Consider the following 19,746-nt stretch of genomic DNA (forward strand, 5'->3'; position numbering starts at 1 on the left):
ATTGAACTCAAGATTTAGTCTATAACTACATATTAAACAAATATGTGCACAAAGTTTAGGTCAAGCTGACCCACCCTCTGAAGTCATTAAAATTGATGAATAAAGGGATTTCTAATTAAGGAAGTCAGCCTTGGGGAAAAAGTAACAGATAATGAACACTGTTATCTAAATTACACAGAAAGAAGCCTCCAGGTAAGAAAGTCCTGGCTGCAAGAGGAGACAAGCTGGTAAGGTGTTGCAATCCACAGAAAAATCAGTGGGAAGTAGGACAAAGGTAATTGTGGCAATGGGAGATCTGTGACCTCCAACTCAAACAGCACCCCTGAAAGAGAGCAAAAATCCCACTTGGGGAGCATGCAGAGTTAGTGAAAAACTTCAGTTCTGCCTGAGGATGCGTACTAATGTGCATTGGAAGCAAGAAACTTTTAATCAGTCCCGTGCATGAATGCTGCACTATGAATATGCAGGTACTCTACGGTATATAACATGTACCCTCAAGTAACTTGGTGTGCATGCTAGGAAGAAAAATCCCCCATGCACCCAGCATTGTGATAAACCACTGCTGGCTTTCTGCACAACTAGGGTAAAGGGCTGAAAATAACCTCTCCTCGGTAAGTGAGCTGGCGCTGGGCCTGCGGGACAGCACACACTCAGGGCCGAGCCACCTATCAGGCCAACGGCGAGCAACAAAGCTTTATAGAACACAGCCCCAGGCCAGCCAAGCCGCTCATCGTGAGGCTTCACCCGGTGCGAGCCGGGGGTGAAATTATACGCTCCTGCATCACAACACCACCGCCATCTTGCCCTCACGCGGTGCCCGCCGTCTCCATGGTTACTGGGCGGAAGTTGCGAACGCGACGAGTTACAATCCCGCCCCCTCAGCGGCGGTTGGTAGAGAGAGTCGAGGTGAGGCGGTCCCTGTCGCTGAGTTGGATTAGTGATTGGCTGATGATCCTAGAATGCCTCATCACTATTGGTCCTCACCATGGGCAGGCGCAGCTTCCCGGCGTGTGATTGGGGCAGGAGGTGGGCTTCGAGGACGAGACGGGTGGGGATTGGTAGGGCTGGTTGCCTCGGTTACGGGTGGCGGCGGCGGCCGGGCCCCAACATGGCGGAGGAGGCTGTGGGGGGTGGCGGGGCTCCACGGCGCGGGGTGGGGGACCGGGAGCGGGACCGGGACCGGGACCGGGATGAGGAGGGGGCGGCGGCGGAGCGGGGCCCGGGCGCGGCCTATCATACGTTCGTGCTGATGGAGGACCTGCTGGACAAGCTGAAGCTACTGAACTACGAGGATGAGGCGCTGCGGCCTCACAACATGCGGCCGCTCTCCAGGTGCCCCTCGCCTGCTCCGCCGGCCGGCTGGCGCCGCTGCCCGGGGGTGCGGAGGGCCCCAGGGAGGCCTGCGGCCTGGCCTGGGAGGCTTTCGCGGGGCTGCGGGCGGGGTCCCGGCGTGGCACGGAGCTCTAGGCGTGAGGGCCCGGAGCTGCCGGGGCCGCAGCGAGGGCCGCGCCGCGGGGGAGGGAGGCTGCCGCTCGGAGGACGAGGCGCTCGGGTCAGGGCAGAAGCTGACAGACAGCTCCGCAGCTCCCTGTGTGATTTTGAAGCTTTAAAAATGGGAGGTCCCGCTGAGGGCTGAGATGTGATAAGTAAATACGTCGCTTGATCTTCCCTGCCCCCAGTACCTACATGCCAGTGTATCTGTGCAAAAAATAACTCAAAGTGAATTTCTTGTATTGTTAAGTACGTGGCTGTGGTATTTGTAAGGGGGCTTGGACCTGTTGCTTTTAGCTCTGATTTCTCATATCTACTACATATTTGTTTAGTATGTAATTATTTCTTTTTTTTTTAAATAATGGTGGGAGACAGGAAACTTGGGAAATATCCACCAGCCCAAATAACTTCCAAATCCATCTGTCAGTTCTAACTAGGCTCCACAGCAGCATGGCACACAGTTAAGATTTCTGTAAGCAATGGTTTGGTAGGGGGAAAAACATTGTCCTAATTGTTGGGAAAGATGCTGGAGTACAAGCACAGGGGCTATAAGCCAGCTGTCAGGCCATCAGTATATTTGGAGCCAGGAAGCAAACCTTCGTCCACCTTAGTGAGCAGGGGGACAAATCGTGGTCTGACTAATGAATTCTCATTAGTACCACATCTTTCAATTTACTGTGATCCCAAATAGATTCAGTTTATGTACCTTGCTCTCTAAAGCAACTCGAAGCACAGTAGGTGAGGATGGGTAGAAGGATCACTCCAAAAACATGCTCCTGATCTGAGCTTATGCATTGATTTAAGTAAACCAGCCTCTTGCCAGTCTTGAGAACTATGGGAAGGGGAAGAGATTTGGGGAACTGGAGCAAAAGGAACTAGATGTGTTGCTGTTGTCAGGAGGAGTATTTGGGGGTGTTAAGGCAACAGGAGGTGAAGTTACTGTGGTATAATGGCGTGCATAAGGCCAGTATGCAGGAAGAAGACACGTCTCTAGGCAGTGAAGCTTAGTAAATTTGTTCTCACCTCCTTAGGGAAGTACCATTCAAGGTTTCATGTGGTCACTCTGTGCAAAGTTTATTTACTTACTGATTTTTGAAAAGGCATAGTCATATAACCCAAAACAGACACCTTTCATTGTGCTTTTTGTCTAAATTCCCTTAATGGAAAGCAATATGTGCTTCTAAAGCATTTGTCCGTGTGTTCTGAAGTAGATAAAAGGTGAGACAAATCCACCCTGGCTTCCAGTGTCATGGGTAAAGATATAAAGCTTTAGCAGTGGATCATTTTAATTTTGTTTTTCAAGTAGGCTGTTTGCCTGTAGGCCTACTATTGACAGTAGCTATCAATCACTTTTGCCAGTCTGTTCAGAGCATATTTTTCAAATTTAATTTTTTTCTTGCAGTGTAAATCACTTGCCCTATGAAAAATGCCTGAGATTTTGCTAAATCTCAGCTCAGTCATGGCCTACAAGTTATTGGCAGTTGCGGATCTCTGACTTTTCATTCTTTTGAGCTTTTAAGTATTTTATGTTACGCAAGGACCATTTTAATGAATCCATTGCATAGACTTTTAATTAGTCAGTGGTGGTATTTTATGAAGTCACGAGATGGATTCTGCATTCCTAAAATTAGATGAGAACAGAACTGAGCTCATTGTGACTTGAGACAAGGTAAATAAGAGGAGTAACTTGGGTTTCTGGGGAAATTTGGTAGTGGTTAACTGAAGCTGTATAGTCCTGCTGGCAGGGGAGAGAACTACTCGGTTTCCATTCGATTCCTTGGAAGCTTGGATTAATAACTTGCTTAAACAGATAGCTGCGTGTAGAAAACTTAGCCTACTATGGGTTTGTGTGAAACTAGGCATCCTGAATTTAGTTCAGATGGATCACTCATTGAGAAGGTCGGTTAAAGAAACTCCTCTCTAGCCTTTGCTGGCCTATAATGCTGTAAGAGCTTCAAAAGCTCAAAATATTTACCGTTTTTTCCCCTTTTTAAACAGGCACTACTTTGCACTGCCCACTAATCCCGGTGAGCAGTTCTTTATGTTTTGCACCCTTGCTGCTTGGCTTATCACTAAAGCAGGACATCCCTTCGAACAGCCGCAGGAGTGTGATGACCCCAATGCAATAATAGCAAATGTACTCTCAGAATTGCGATCGTTTGTAAGTGTTGAACATGCTGTTTTCCCAAGCATATTTCAAGCACGTGCATCACCTTCAGAAGTAACAGTAATGACACACTTCCTCTCCTGTCTGATTATGTTCCTGAGAACTGGACAGACTTTTCCTATCTATAAGTTTGCAGTATGTTAATTAGTTAATTGGAAGTTTACACCATCTCTACCTACTTGCTAATTTTTACAAAACCAGTCTTACAATATTATATATGATTTAAATTATTTTTGTTCCACAGTCCGTACAATGGATTAAATTGGGCTTACTTCTTGTAGTGTTGTTCATTTATAGTAGTAATTTAGAGATTTTATCTGGAAAGGTTGCACAGTGCTTGTGATCCTGCTCCTGCCAAAGTCAATGGTATAATTCTTAGTGAAGGAAATGGTTTAGAATTGTGTGTGTTTGTTTTTTTTCTTTTTTGTGAAGGAGCAAAAGGCTGCATGAAGTGCAAGGAACTATTGGGATATTTTTCAATATTAAAAAACCAAAATGCCAAAGGTCAGGAGAGTATATTGACTTAAAGGAAGTCAATCTTACGGAAGATTATACTGTGGTGCAGCTGTGAATGATGTTAAGAACACTTCTCTAAAGGAGTTAAACTGTAACGAACTAAGATGTTTATTCTGCAGACAGCAGTAAATAAAAATTTTATAAATAAAATCTGGAACAAACAAGACAATGTTGAAAAGCTGGTGGTTGTCTCAGTGCTTGAGTTTCTCCATAGCTGTTCTTATTTTGCCAGCGTATCACTTGTGTGCTTGACCATCTAGCTCCCTTGTGGCTTCTGACTTTTCTGCTGTCTATGAGTATCCTTGTATGAGGTGCCTTAGGATTTTGATGCTGTATGTGCTCCTTGGGTTGCTGTTTTCCCTTCTATTGCCTGATTGGAGCTGCATAGGGGAAGAATATGAGTTAACATTAGTAAAATCTTCATACACAATGGACACTTTGGTTTAAGTGTAAAAAATCTTGTTACCTCCTTGAGAGGAAGCTCAGGCTGAGCAGCCATTAGTAAACAGCACATCTCTTTATTTTAGGGAAGGCCTGTGGATTTTCCTCCCTCAAAATTAAAGGCAGGTTACGGAGAGCAAGTGTGCTATGTTCTTGACTGTTTAGCTGAAGAAGCCTTGAAATACACTGGCTTTAGCTGGAAAAGGTATAGTACACTTTTAAGCATCTTCCCTTATGCATTTTTTTCAGCAAACAAATGTAAGTTGTAATTGTAAAGACAAAAACTAGTAAGGACTAAAACCAAAGTTACTTGATGTTTCATGAGATGCAAAATTCAACAAGGCTTGAAGCAGTGGGACCAATTGATTCCTAATGCAATTTCACATGATTTAGTCTATTACCAGCAGGGTGAGTGTGGGCCATTAATAAACTTAGCTAATTAATAAAGGTCTGGTGGATGATATTTTTTGGTCATTTTCCTATGCATAACTGCATAGGAATGTTAATCTGACAGTTGAGTTGCAACAGTTTGTGTCCTTTTAAGTCCTATCAGTCAATAGCTAAATTCTTGACCTCTTCAGTTGGAGGGATGCACAGTATGTGGTCATGTTACAAGTAGGCTACAGTAACTTTGAGTATTTAATCTGAAGCAAATCTTAGGAGAAAGTAGATGACAGACAATTTCAAGTATATGAAAATTTCTTTAGAAGTGTTATTTCATTCTTTCTTTATGATGGGTTTTGAAATGGATATAGTAAAGTAATTTCTACCTTGGAAATATTTTACTGTTACTTCTGGTTAGTACACAAATTTTACTGTAGGCTGAAAGTAAGTCGATGGTGACTTGCACTTGAATTTTAAGAGGTTAGACCAAAAGCGAAAACAATACTCCCAAATGTCTTTATAGTATGAATGTACTGTACTGCTGGGCATTTTAACTAGCCCTTACTTTTAAGACAGACTAAGATGAACAAAGACATTTAAGGGTGACTGGTAATTTTATAATCGCTGTCTAGTCATATTCAACCTCGCCCATAATTCTCATGAAATGTTCTGTTTGCTTAGGAGCAGTTTAGAGGTATTTCCCATGTACTGTGTTTAAAAGTTGTGCTGTTCTGTGAACTAATTTCAGGCCAGCATATCCAACAGAAGAACTAGAAGAAGAAGAAATAACAGAAGATAACGCAGAATTAACACTTAATAAACTGGAAGAGGATGTTGTGGTAGGTTTACCTGACTGGTTTTGATTATTAGTATTGCTCAACTATGAGGAAATTTTTACTCATTGCTCATTTTCTTCAGTTTTGTTTAATGAGTCTTTTCTATTAGCTGTTCAATTGCCCTGTCCAAATGACAGTGCATCTCCATTCCTGCATTGTCAGCTTTGCTGTAGAGTTTTTGTTTCCTTTCAGATAAGGTTGTTAACTCTTCGGGACAGAGCATATGTTCTTCTCTGCATTTATAGTTAACGGAAAGTGAAGTGGAATCTAACCATACATTAAAATTACATAGAGTCAGTGTTTGAGGATCAATTGTTTTATTTGTTCCTGCTTTTTAACTATAATGACTACAGTGAAGTTGTCGTGTCTATGAAACAGCCTATGAAATACACCTGTAAGTTCAAATATGCTTTTAGGACTTACTGGTGGATGGATGTTGAACAGAAGTAATTTCTTGGTGGTTGACTTTCTGAGAAGATGATTTTTATGAGAGAAGGTGCTTCATTGTAAGCTGGTAGTATAATGTGATCTCAAGACATTGTCACTTTCACAGGCCTCTTGTCAGTTTTGAAGTGAGTCCTCTTCTGCTGACTTAAACAAGTCAGCAGGCTTTTTTGGAGAAGGAATTTGACTGCAGACAGTTAAAGTGAAAATTACAAAAAGAAGTTTATTTCATATCCAGTTTCTCCAAAAGCTGATGGTTCTGTGCAAAGTAAACGTAGAGCAAAACCAAAATATTGAAAGCTGTGTGCCTGGAAGTGCTCACGTGTCAGTAAATTACTTGAGAAGAAAACATTTTTCTGGTGTATTAAGGCCCATTAATACTGGATAGAAAATGCCACAACTATCCCATTTTTGTGTTCACATTTTTCAAGTGCTTAGGAAAAATTAAAGGTCATAAAAGTTGGAAATAGACTGCCAGCAATATTATCATATGGTTCTGATTATAGTCCCAATTTATATAACACAATAGTCCACAAGAATGTAACAGTTGAAGAATTTGCTTATTTTCTTCCTCTTCTCATAGTTTTCCTAAGTATTGCATTATTTTTCTCATTATTAGCCAAGAAAAATACCAAACTTCTATTCTTAAATTCCATACAATATGCAAACATTGTTATATGGATGTCTGCTTGCATTTTTGTCAGCTTTGAAGTCTCCACAGAAGAAGTCATGGATAATTCTGAGAAGAATAAAAGACATTCTGTATTGTGTGTTTGATCGGCCTCAAAAAAAAGTAACCTGTTGGTTAAAAGCTTTAGATACGAAAACAGTTAGCTGTCTGCTCTTTTCTGTGTCTTGTTAATGCCTAATCCGTTTAAAACTGGGAAGTGGAGACGAAACAGTTAGCTAAAGCACAGTTGAAACCATTCAAAGAACCTCTATATTTGCTATCAGGTAGTATCTTAGGCCATGATTTTCACAAATAACATGTTCTATTAGCTTTTGTAAGTTTACCTGTTAATAAAACCATTGAGCTAGGTTTATACAAAGTGGATAATCACTTTCTAGAGCCCCTAATGGTTCTACAGGGAATAATTATATGACGATGCAATTTTTTTTCCCCCCAAGTCCATTGTTGCTGCCAATATATTTGTATGTCCTGGATGTATTCGCTATATCCATAATTGAATTTAGCAGTACTTCCAGCAGTCAAATACTAATGCTGACGTTCATTGGTTATTCTTTGGTTTTGATTCTTCTGAATAAAGTTGATGAGGCTGACACACAAGCCTAGTTCTGTAAATCTTGGGGAATTGGGTAGCTCGTATTAGGTAGGCAGCAGTAGCCAGCGAGGCTGGGTGTGCAAGGAAATCTGCATAGTTTGACTTCTCAGTTCTGATAACTAGTCTTGTTGTTATAGTAGTGTTGTCATATGGTCTTCTAAGTGCTGCACAAATAATATATTGTCCATTTAGCAAAAGATAGTCCCAATCTAGTCACCATTAATTTCTTGCAAGTATTAAGGGAACTAGGGCCCAAACATGCCAGAAGAAAATGAAGTGGTCCCTGTTAGTTAAAAACTAGGTAAGGTAAAGGAATAAGCTCCCAGGTTTTCACTGAGTCTTCAAGGGTTCTACGCTAAGACCTGTTGTATTGTAGTTTTCATGATTTGTCTAGAAAGGAGGTGAATGATGAAATTTTACCTGGGTGGAAAAGACAGCTAACAGAGAGCTACAGATGGGCCAGGTGCAGAAGGGTGAACTGTATGGGTGATAAAATAGCAGGTGAAATTCAGTATAGATAGAGGGTAGTGCACAGAAAAAGCATCTTTTGAGTTTACGTATGCAGTGATGGGCTCTGAGCTGATCGTGGTCACTGAGAAATGCAATTTTGAGATTATAATAGAGAAATCTATAAAACCGTCAGCCCAGCGTGTAGTGTCTTGGGCAAGAAAACAAATTGATTGCCTCTGCACACTGAAAATGTGTCATTTTGCAATTCAAAATATGTAGGGCGAATGACATCTTGAAAACTATGTTCATGTATGGTTGTGGTTTGGTTTTTGTTTTGGTTTATTTTTATTTTTAATGTAAAGCTTTAGGAAACACTTAAGATATTATGGTTACCATACAACTGTTGATAATTTTTTTGTTTTGTTGATAATAATTTTTGTGAGAGGGCTTGGGTTTGGGTTTTTTTTCTTGGTTAGTTGGTGTAGTTCTGAAATACTGTTGTACCCTGAGGGAAATTTGGGGCAGCTTTCATCTTCTAGCTTGTTCCAGATATTGTGTATCCTCATAAGATTTTAAGTAAATACAAGCTCCATTATCAGAAACTCTCCATGTCTTGTTTTGTTCAGAAATGCGGAATTTAATACTCCTTTTCTTGTGCTCCTGCATACTAAAATCATTGAGAAAGGTCTTGCAGTACTTACTGAAGTCTTATTTTGCAACTTTCCTTAAGGAAGAAGAGTCAGACAATGAAGAAAATTTTATTGACTTGAATGTTCTAAAGGCAGAAACATACAGATCAGTAAGTTATTACCCGGCAGTCCTCTGTTGAGAGATTTTTACATCTGTAGCAGCAATTTATTTCTTTTGGATTTAAGTCTGAAAATCCTTGTATAGTCTAACCTTGAAAAAATGTTCCAGCTGAAATGTCTGAGCTTATTTTTAAAAGAAAAATGTGCAGCCAGTTTCGAAACTGGTATCACTGCAAGGTTGCTGGAAACATTTTCAAGAAATTTTTGCAGAGAGTTTTAGGGAAACATAGTATTACTTTCTGGAATATATTTTAATCATCCCCCCCCCCCCCCCCCCCCCCCTTATTTCTGGAACGTGTTATGGTTTCTTGTTATATACATTTTGTTCTTTTCAATTGTAAGTATGATGAGAAGCTATATTCATTTTAATTCCTAATCTTTAGGAATTCAAGAAACCCATTAATCTGTTACATCTGTAGTCTCAATCATTCTGAACATAAATATTTTTCTGATTATGAACACTATAAGCCATTGTAACATGATTTCTAACAGTTCTTACTATGCATAATGATGATTTTTTTTTTTTTTTTTAATATAAACTCTGTGATTTTTGCATAGGACATGAGTGACACTGCAAAGCAAGAAGAGATTTTACAGTCCACAACAGATGCAGCAGAATGGAATCTGGAAGTGGAACGTGTGCTTCCACAGCTGAAAGTTACAGTCAGGACTGACAATAAGGTATGGGAGATTGGATTTGTGTGTGTACGTACGGTGATTGAAGTTTTATTTCAGTCAGTGTTGTCCACTTCCCATTTACAATTTTTTCTTTTGTCATGCCAAGAATTGTGAATAACAGGCTCTCCAGTGCTATCTTGTCTGAACCTTTGTCGCTTACTTTGACCCTAGAAGCCATAATTTGCAGTAGGTTTTTTTTCCCAATATTATGTAAGAATAATTTTTTCTGCTACTTACAGGGCACCTTATTTCTGTATATTTATGTCCATATATTTATTCAGTGGAAACGTCTTCAATTGTTAAAAAACATTTCCAGTGTATTCACACTTCTGAAAAATTATATCCTCAGTTGGGCAGCTATCAAAACACCTTCCTGGAATAGAGCTGATGAACTTCTTATCTTCAACATTTGTCAACCACATAAAAGATTGATTATATGGAATTAATCTTGCCAAATTTTTCCTGACAATAAAGTAGGTCTGTACCTCTCTGATCTAGTCATCACGGTCTCTCCTTATGTTCAGCAAAAAAGAGTACTTGTTAAAAGTGATTTTACTTACCTATCCAGATAACTACTTCAAGATGAATTCATAATTTTTTAGAAATGTGTATTTCTCTCCGTGATCTCTTTCAAACAGTCAAGAATGAGCACCTTAGAAGTAGACATCTATCTTTTGGCAAGTCCAGACCTAGGACCTATTCCTGGCATTGCCGTAACCCTTCTTTCTAGGAGCTTGTATAGCACACACAGATCAGCGCGGTGTTGGAATTGCTCATTGGTAGTGACCTAGCTAGTTGGGATGTTGGAGCAATCCGCAGCAGTGATACAGAATTCAGTGAAAGATAATTATCTTGCCAAAACCAGGCTAAGCTCTCAACTGTCCACTAAATTGCTTGTCTGTCCTACTGCATTCTTCTGTGTGAAGAACTGCCTGGTTTGAGCCTTGGCAAGCCCATCTGTTGCAGAGAACATCATGCTTGATTCTCACAGTAAGAAATTAAAACTTAGACGTACATGGGAAATTAAAGCCACTGTAGGAACTGAGGTTTATTAGGTTCCAGTTTAATGTACCATCTCTTGGCTTTAAGGATTATGTCAAAATGAACATGAAAGGGGGATTCTTCTTTTTCTAGTTTCTGTGCTTTCATGTTTTCAGAAATAACTGGAGAGGAGTGTTTGGCCTTTTTTTATTCTACAAGAAAAACATCCTATTCTGTGTCCTAGGCTATGCATGTAAGCATAGTACCAGGAAAGGGTTAATGGTTTAATCAGTGGCATTAAAAACTAGATCTTATTTGTGAAGTCCTGGGCTAGGGAGGGGGTGGGGACAGAGCAGGAGGCATTTGTAGTTTTTATTTAAACTCCAGAGTTTGGCAAATTGTGAAGAACTGTCACCAGACCAACAAAAGCTCTTGAGTCTGCTGCAAACTTAAAACCCAACATAAGCACATTTTCTCTGCTAGCCTTTGTTTTGTTCCAGAAGAGGATAGCGGGCAGCAGCACAATTGTAGACAGCAGGTGAACCTCATGGGCTGAACAGCTGTTGGAGATGCTCAGCTGTGCTCTTCAGAGATAGTGAGACACAAGCACCCGTCATTTGGTAGCGCATGTCCTGCGCAGGGGAACAGCCTCACGTCAGGTCAGTGCAACTGCCTGCGGTTGAAGGATGGCACATGTTTAAGTGTGCGGCTGTATAAGTGGCTGTATCCTTCAGAGCTCCGGGGTTGGGAATTCCTCTTGCTCAGTTGCTTCAGCCCAGCCCCACATGCCTGGGGACCCGCAGGTCCCCATCCCAGACGGGTGGATGCAGCTCCTGCTTCTTTCCTGCTTCTTTCCTGTTCACAGGTTCAGCCAGTAGCAAAGTAAGTGTGCATCACAGAGACACACAGGACCCTGACATGGCCAGCTACACAAACTGCCATAAACAAGGCCCTGTCTTCAACAGCACTTGTAGGACTCCCATAAAATGTAAATATAGACAGCCAGGCCCCCTGCCTCTTCAGCTAATGAAGATTGAAGTTCAGTGGTGAAAGCACAGCTCCCCTTCTCTCTAGATTGAGTAATGCATGCACGTTCATGGATCCCTCAACTCTCAGCATGGTCCTTCTGTCTCTCTGATCCCCCTGCCTGGATCTTGGGCCATCTTAACTGTTTTGCTGCTCTTCCACTTGCTGGCTAGTCTGGCTTGATGCTTGCCAACAAGCAGATGCAGACACTCACGCGCTCGTCTTAAGGGCACTCTGCATTTGTGGGTCCCCCTGAGTACCAGTGTACACCCCCTGCCTGCTTCGTACCCAGGCCTAGATCTAGGGCCTACTACTTGATGGTTAATTCAGTTTTAAGTCTGCTATCAGATTTTACATGAGCACAGCAGGTTTAGGGGAGATGCAAACGCTGCCTGTCCCCCCTCCAGTAGCTGGCACCAGCAGCACAAGCTTGTGACCCACAGTCCTGCTCTAGTTGCTGGTACTGAGCCCCTCACTTGCTTTATTCACACTGGTCCTTCCCAGTAGCTGGATTTTGGGATATGTGCTGGTCTTGCCCTGGTGGCTGAGACCTTCAGCTGCTCCTGTGGTTGGCACAGAGACCGCCCCACTCTCTCCGGCTGCAGCCCCCCACAGGCCTGGGACATCTGCAGCCCTGTTCTGATTCCCGTTGCTGGCTCCACATACCTCTCACCAGCAGCTGGCACTTCACCCTTGCAGTGCTTGTACATGCACAGGGTAGAGAAAGGTTGCAGAGAAAGAGAATTAAAAAATAATTTAATAAAAAAATAGTGCAGACTGCAGTGATCAGACGCAGGGCTCAGGCAGACAAGTGGACTCACTGGCAACAGTTTACACATGACTAGCCCCTCTTACACCCCTCTCTGTCCCCCAGTTTGTTCCTCCTTAGTCCCCTTCCCCTGCATGTTGCTTCCTCAATTTGTATAGTTGCACCAACCCTCATCTGGAACATCCAGAATCCTTAGGTCTGCATTCTTACCAGTTGCAAGGGCCAGGTTCAGCTGCTTTGAAGTGATGCTTGCAGTTTCTTGATAGCCCAATAGTTAGCGTGACTGATGGGCTCTGTTTCCTGTCCTTGTCTCTGTTAGTGTTTGCCTGACAGATTTGTGTCTCTGTAGGTTTGGGGTTTTTCCTCCCCTTTTTCTTTGTCTCATTTTGACAAGGTCTTCTATCAGATAATTGTACCTATACATTCTTGGGCTCCCATACCCTTAGCCATTAGTGTAACTGGCCAGGTTTGTTTCTTTTTACTGTCTCCATTATTGTTTGTTGGTCGGGTTTGTGCCTCTCTGTGTTTTGCTTAGCATCCTTTTTGATAAAATCCTTGATCAGATAGTGTTACTGAAACAAACACTGTCATCTTCCACGTATCCTTACAGTGCCTATTTTACAAGAAAGTATCCTAAGGTTTGATTTCAAGCAATAAAGATTTATTAACATTAATATATCTTTTTCACCCCTAGACCAGTACAGTGCCAAAAGCTTAAAAATATTTTTAGCACATTCAGAAACACAATACTGAAATAGCAGTGTTCTGCAGTGCTGCTGCTCTGCTTCATTTTGAACTCACACTCTGTCTGCAGCTGTGCTTTGGGTCTGGGAGATGTAAGAAGTTTGCATTGATAAGGAAAAATCTGTGATAAAGCTTGGGAACTAGAATTGATTTCTGAGAAAAAGATGCCTACCTATGGAGTTAAAACAGCACCTTTTCTCATCTCCCATCCCTGCGTCCATGCCTGTTTCCTGTGACCTAAAAACTGCAAATAATTCTTCTGCTTCTAACTTTGTCCCACTATCAAAAAACAAGTTTAGGTATTTCTGCCCCTCTCGTGTCTTTCTGTTCTTCCTGATAATAGTAAGAATATTTAGTAAGAATAAAAAGATCTGATAGTCTGGAACTGGTAGTTGTTGGGTATCTGAAGCACTTGTTTTGTCTAAGAGGAAGCTGAGCTAATGCAGCTATAATCAGTATTTTCAGTATTTGCTCCCAGAGTATTTTCTAGCAGAAACAGTTCTACAAAGATGAAACAGATTCTACAAAGCATAGCTACTGTGGTATCAGTGAGGATGTCAGTGTTTGTTTATGAATCCGAGTGTCATGTGTGACATTCAGGAGGTTTATAAATTGTGTCACATTAAGCAAGTGCCTCTGGATATAAACATGGCAGTGGCAGAATATTACACGGTGATAGTATAAAAGAGAACTGACCCTGCCTTGCATAGCAGCCTTTGTGTAGTAACAAGAGAAAGATAAAAGTTGTTCTTACCTATGTTTTACTTTGTGGCATCTCTTTTAGGATTGGAGGATTCATGTACATCAAATGCATCAGCATAAGGATGGAATTGAATCTTCTTTGAAGGAAACTAGGGTATGTCTTGTATGTGCAGAGTATTTAGCTGATCTGTCAGCATTTTTATTTTCTCATTTATTTGATATACGTTAAGAACTACCTTGGTTTATTTTTTCCCTTCATTTTATTTGTCCTAATGCTGTAAAACTAAAAAGGGAAACATGACATGATGATTAGGGACAGCAGGACTGGCAGAATATCTTCTGGGAAAGAAGCGTATATGTGAGGATTAGCAGGGATTTTGGGGTTCATTAACGTATAGATTATCATAAGTACATCCTGACTTCAGAGGGTAAAATAGAATAATACAATTGTACAATCTGAAAATAAGTGCTGATAAAAACCCCCAGACACTGTCAAATACTATTATTAGAGTAACTCACTGACATTGACATTTGTAATTAATGGAGGTGGGGAGAGTGATGGAAGCAGTAAAGCTTGAAATGTATTTTGGAGGTAGGCAAACCAGAACACATTAGGAATAATTTTTGTTGGCTAAACACAGCATTTCTGTCCTATTTTTCTCTCACACTTTAGGCTTCCATATTCTTTCTTAATTACAGCATCATTTTAATACTCTTTGCATACTATCTATGTACTGTCAACCCACAAAACATATTTTTTCTAGGGTTACCTTGACAAACTCCATAATGAAATCAGCAGAACATTGGAAAAGATCAATAGCAGGGAAAAGTACATCAACAATCAGTTAGAGCACTTGGTTCAGGAGTACCGCTCAGCACAAGCCTTGCTCAGTGAGGTAATGCCCTGGTCTTTTGTTGTTGTCTTCTCGAGTATTAACTTGCTATTAAGTGAGGGTGAAAGCAAAGAAGACTCGGAGGAGTTATCTGTGAATTCTGCTGCTGGATATAAAGCGGGGGAAATGTTGATTGGCTGTCAAATTATATAGTTTTTAAGCTAAACTAGCAATTTTTATTCAACTATTCTACAAGGGAATATTGCTTGAATATTATGTAAATCTGTTGCCAATCTTGAGTAGCTAGTAAATTGCTAGTTCTGCTTTCCCTGTGAAGTTCACACATCTGTGAGGAGTGGAAAAACTACAGTCTCGGTCCAGCATTCATCTCTTACATTGATTACTCGTGCTAACATGCACAAAGCACTCTGATTACTTTGCTTCATTTAGCTTTTATGCCAATACAGTGCTGTTTGAGAAGCTTTTTCATCCCTTAGTTAGGAGGCCTGTATGAGCTGCCATGTGGCTAGCACTCCTGCTCGTGGGCATGATGTTAAAATAAGGCTAACAGGATTTGACCACGGTGCTTTCTCTTGGTCTTACTGTTAAACTTTGAGAAACTTCAAGATAGTAATTTACTGTTGATGAAGAAGTATTCTGGGTTTCAGGATTCAATTCTGTCTGCATTCTGGCAAATTTTCTTTATTTCCTCAGTAAATGATTAGAAAACATAACTTCTTACCGTGTACGTATTAGGGCTATTACAATTTTTTAAACTTTAATTTTTTTTTTAACTATAGTCATTACAGGGGCTGATGTTTCAAGCCTCTCTTCATACATGTAGTGCTGTAGACGTCATCAGGCCTTTGTGGGAGGGTTTCTGGAACTGGGACGTGTGAGAGCAAGTTTTGGTGGTGTCTCTGAGCTGTCTGCATACATTCCTTCAGCTTTGTCACTACAGCAAAAACCATGTTTCTTTCCAGGCTAAAGAGAAGTACCAGGAGGGAAGCGGAGGAGTAACTGAAAGGATTAGAGTGCTTTCAGAGGTAAAACACATCTTCCTGTAATTGCTTTTGCTTATTTTAAAACAACCGTCAGAGAGTTGGCATTTAGTTAGTGTTTGCAGTTGTAAGAACCCAGTTCTTTTTGATTTGTTCTCATGGTAAAAGATTAATTTGTTTGTTTAGTGGAGGCAATCTAGTCCAGTCCCTGAATTTTAAACCCAGGCTGCCATTGATTTTTAACTTGTGAAGTTGGGTAAGCTATTGTGAGCTCTTAATTTCCCCAGCTTGTAAAAGAGGGTAAATATTCTGTATTCTATAACCTGTGTCCTAGAATTATCAAGGATTAATCAAGTCATCCATAATTCTTTGCAAGAAGAAAAGTTTAACTCTTATTTTTAGTTAAAATTAACAATTTGAAACCCACTTTATTTATTAGATGATAAAGCGTCTGGAGTAGTCACATAAAATAGGTCACACCATAGGAATGTGCTGGAAATTGTAAAACAAGCTTGAGATGGTTAGAATATAATAGAATAGCTCAGTTGGAAGGACCTACAACGATCATCTAGTCCAACTTCAGGAGGTAATAGAGCAGTTTCATCAGAGTTTTCTAGCAACGATTTCTAAGCGTACAGATTCTGCAGAATTAAGAGTTTCTTTTTATTTCACTCTGAAGGAAGCTTGAAAAAGAGAATACTTTACAATTACTTCAGATTTATAATGTGTTCGTGCTTTGGAAGTTACTGACTGATTAGTAATGATTAATATGTTACTAATTGGCAGCCTACAAACTATGTAGATGCAGTGGTGCGTATCTGAGATAAACTAGACACGCTGGATATTACTACTGATCTGCTTTCAAGCATTCCATCAAATCTCAGCCCCCTCGGCAATACCAGTAGCGCTGTAGGTACGCAATAACAGTGCAGCCATGTTTCAGTTTTGTTACTGAAAAGGCTTATTGGAGCTGTAATGAAGGGTCGTTTTTATATTATAGGCAAAAATACTGAATTATTACCTGGACTTTACCTTAGAATCATATATTTGCTTTTTCTTCTTTGTCTGTAAAGGCAAACTGGTTGCTAGGTAGTCACTACTAAAATGCACTTTTATTCTTCACACGTGCATTTTACATACCTACTACTAGCACCAGTGCCAGCAGGCTTGGCTGCTGCACCTTCTTTTGCTGCAGTGCTGTTTCTCGGGTTTCTACTGGAACCTGCTGAAATCGTTTCCAGAAGGGCAGCTGGCATGGTCATTTGGTGACCCTTGGTCTGCGGGGATATGGATTCCCGTCTTCCATCCAGCATCATACAACAACTACATACAAGCAAAAACTGCAAATACACTGTTATTTTTATTGATTTGGGATGCACAGATTCTCAGTAACACCATGCTGTTCAGCCAGCTTTTTACTCTTTCTGCCATAATTCTCACAACGTTAATTTAGTGAAATTTAAGTTTTCTTAACAGCTGAAAGAAATCGTTCTTCTGTATGCCACTAAGACAGTTTAGTTCATTTCTTTAAAACTTGCAGTTATTCAGCAGAGAATTTTGTTGTTTTCTTTTTTAAACTTGACATTCATCTGGTTTAATTAAGAAAAAAAAATATCTGTTTTAAGATTACAGAAGTATTGGAGAAAGTAAAGCAGGAAACAGAAGAGAAAGGAAGCAGTATGACTGATGGTGGTAAGTATGTTTTTGCTTCAAACCAAGTACCTGTTTTCTAAGTGACAGCTACATAATTTGTCCGTTATTAAAGAAAAATAAAACAGGACCAAACTGAGTGACTAGTCTAAAATATCAATATTTAATTTCTAAAAGGTGTCTAAGGAAAACAAGAGTCTAAACCTCTGTGAATATGTTATGTAAGTCTGCAGAAGGTAGATATTCCAGGATTTCCCCCTTTGATAAATTATTTGTCAAAATCAAAGAAAAAAAAAAAAAAGGGGGTTATGTCTGTTTTGAATAGCTACCGACTTATTGGAAGAAATTCACACCTGAGAGGTTCCACGCCTTTTATTCTGAAGTAGTTTCTAGCAGTCGCTGTTAGATCTCCTGACTAAGGCTGGCTGGAGCCAGTGAGAAAATTCATTTTGGTGTTTTGATGTTTGGACTTTTTTAATACTTAAAGCTACGTGCCTATTTGAATTAATTGTCTTGGACTCGGGTTTTGATTGTTTGAGATTTTTGCTGATAAATGCATTCTGTTGCAAATGTATAAAGAGTATAAATGCAGAAATAAATTGGTGTGTGTTACAGTAGGGCTAAATATGCAAGCTGTATGCGTATTTAACTGTAAACATTACAGCTAATTTACTTAAGTAGCTTTAAGTGTTATTGTTTAAGGAAATTTTGTGCACCCTTGCTTTGCTGTGAAGGAGCTACTCTCCTGCCTTGCAACACCTTTTCTGTATTACGGCATGGCCAAGGGCCAGGACAAAATTTAGAGCCCAGAATTATAAGGAGCAATGTGATGCAGCAGCAGCAGCCCTAGGGTGATAATAGTGGGAAGTGAGGGATTAGAAGCAGAGTATGGAGCACAAAACATTTTAATAGCTTTTCACAGGTGAGATGACCTCCTGCTGAAGGTGTCTTCAGTCTCTACCAAATGCCAAGTCAGGTACCGGGATAAAGCTCTCAGCCAAGGAAAACACATCATTGACAGACCTGTCTTAATGTTGATGCACGTCTTTATGCAGATCTTAGATGTCAAAAAGACAGCAAAATTGTCATTGCCTATTTCTATCTTTAAAGTATCTTGCATATTAAAAATGATGTATCAGTACAATCATGTCTTTAGAGTAGAACGCCCTTTTGTTCATTCAACTCAATTTTAAGGAGTGAATTATAGAAAATAATGCTTTTCTGTTAAGTAGCTGACAGAGTTGCTCTGTTTATCTTCTTTTTTTTTTTTTTTTTTAACAGCTCCTCTAGTGAAGATTAAACAGGCCTTAACAAAACTGAAGCAAGAAACCATTCAGATGGACATACAGATCGGTGTAATGGAACACACGTTACTACAGTCAAAGCTGAAGGAGAAATCCAATATGACTAGAGATATGCATGCAACAATGATTCCAGAAGCCGCAGTAGGTGCCTATTAAAATTCTTTGGAATGGACATGGTTTGTCCAAAATACAGTTTTCTACCATTTGCTTTTTTGTTAGTTTATACATTTCCTTTTTGCTGGGGGAGGGAGACGTTCTTTTTTCTTGTTTGTTTTTAAGAAGATGCTTGACATGCACTTTTAAGAAGTAACATGCGTGCTTTGGACTCAGCATGGAGCTGTGTTTAGTTTTGTGCTGTGAAGATTTACTGCAGATCTCTTCCAAATATGCTAATAAATTCTTATTAATGAATGTGTCTCTATTTCATTGGAGAATGTTATGTAGTGTGAAAGTGTATAGAATGATACTGACAGCCTGTAATCTTGATATTCTATAGCGCTGAAAGAAAATTGCTTGCAAAGTACTGGAAAGGAATTTAAAATGTCTATTATTGCCATTTACATACATTTAGTATGAAGTATTTAATTGATGATACTGAAGTAATATGCCATTACCCTTTCTAAAAGGCTGGGTCAAAATTGGTATCAGCTGCAAGTAAAAGTGAATTGTAATTGCTTTGAAGTGAAGTTTATGAATCAAGCAACAAGCTGATGTTTCAGTAACATTGGCAGGCTCCTAGGGCAGCCCTAAACAAATTTGTGAATGGACAACCACCTTATTCCTCGCTTTTTTTTTTTTTTTTTTTTTTTCCCCCAGTGGTCCTCTAGACAGACTGGTATGAGTGGTTCTTTTGATTATTTTTATTTTTACATTGCGTCCAACAGAAGCAATGATAATAAAATCTAAGACCTAAGAATGTGGGAAGCACTGTTGGGAAATTACTATTGGCTTTCGGCTTTTGTAATTTTTTTCCATGTGTCATCATTGTTTGAGTCACTTTGTATTACCATTGGGTCAAATGGTGCTTTCATTTATAGCATGTAGGAGAACTCCATGGACATCATTTGGGTTATTCTTGCTTTCTGGTTTTGTGTCAGAACATTTAATTTTGACCTCTGTTAAGGAAAAATGTTGCCAAATCTAGTTGTATAATGTGGAATGAGAAGAAAGATGTGCGAGGAAGGGGTTGGAAATGTAATGGCAACTGGGAGCTCCCTTCGTCTTGGTAAATGTGTAG

The 19,746-nt window shown here is 40.1% G+C and overlaps 1 protein-coding gene across 1 annotated transcript; it reads left to right on the forward strand.

The window, feature by feature from the left end:
* Positions 1-1,080: 1,080 nt before the first annotated feature.
* IFT57 (intraflagellar transport 57) lies at positions 1,081-18,920 on the forward strand. The gene is made up of 11 exons (XM_080376174.1): positions 1,081-1,332; positions 3,490-3,652; positions 4,702-4,820; positions 5,748-5,838; positions 8,743-8,811; positions 9,380-9,502; positions 13,804-13,875; positions 14,486-14,617; positions 15,538-15,600; positions 17,181-17,247; positions 18,487-18,920. Exons 1-11 carry the CDS (start codon positions 1,109-1,111, stop codon positions 18,663-18,665), a joined length of 1,302 nt encoding a protein of 433 aa, XP_080232300.1. The 5' UTR covers positions 1,081-1,108; the 3' UTR covers positions 18,666-18,920.
* The last annotated feature ends 826 nt before the right edge of the window (positions 18,921-19,746 follow it).

Source organism: Falco punctatus (genome assembly GCF_963210335.1).
Source record: "Falco punctatus genome assembly, chromosome: 2".
Lineage (NCBI taxonomy): Eukaryota > Metazoa > Chordata > Aves > Falconiformes > Falconidae > Falco > Falco punctatus.

Bases quoted from the DNA above. Each gene is read 5' to 3' on its own strand.
- IFT57 (XM_080376174.1), top strand. From the start codon at position 1,109: ATGGCGGAGGAGGCTGTGGGGGGTGGCGGGGCTCCACGGCGCGGGGTG. The intron at 8,812-9,379 runs GTAAGTTATTAC...ATTTTTGCATAG, and splicing joins AGGCAGAAACATACAGATCA to GACATGAGTGACACTGCAAA. The intron at 13,876-14,485 runs GTATGTCTTGTA...TATTTTTTCTAG, and splicing joins CTTCTTTGAAGGAAACTAGG to GGTTACCTTGACAAACTCCA.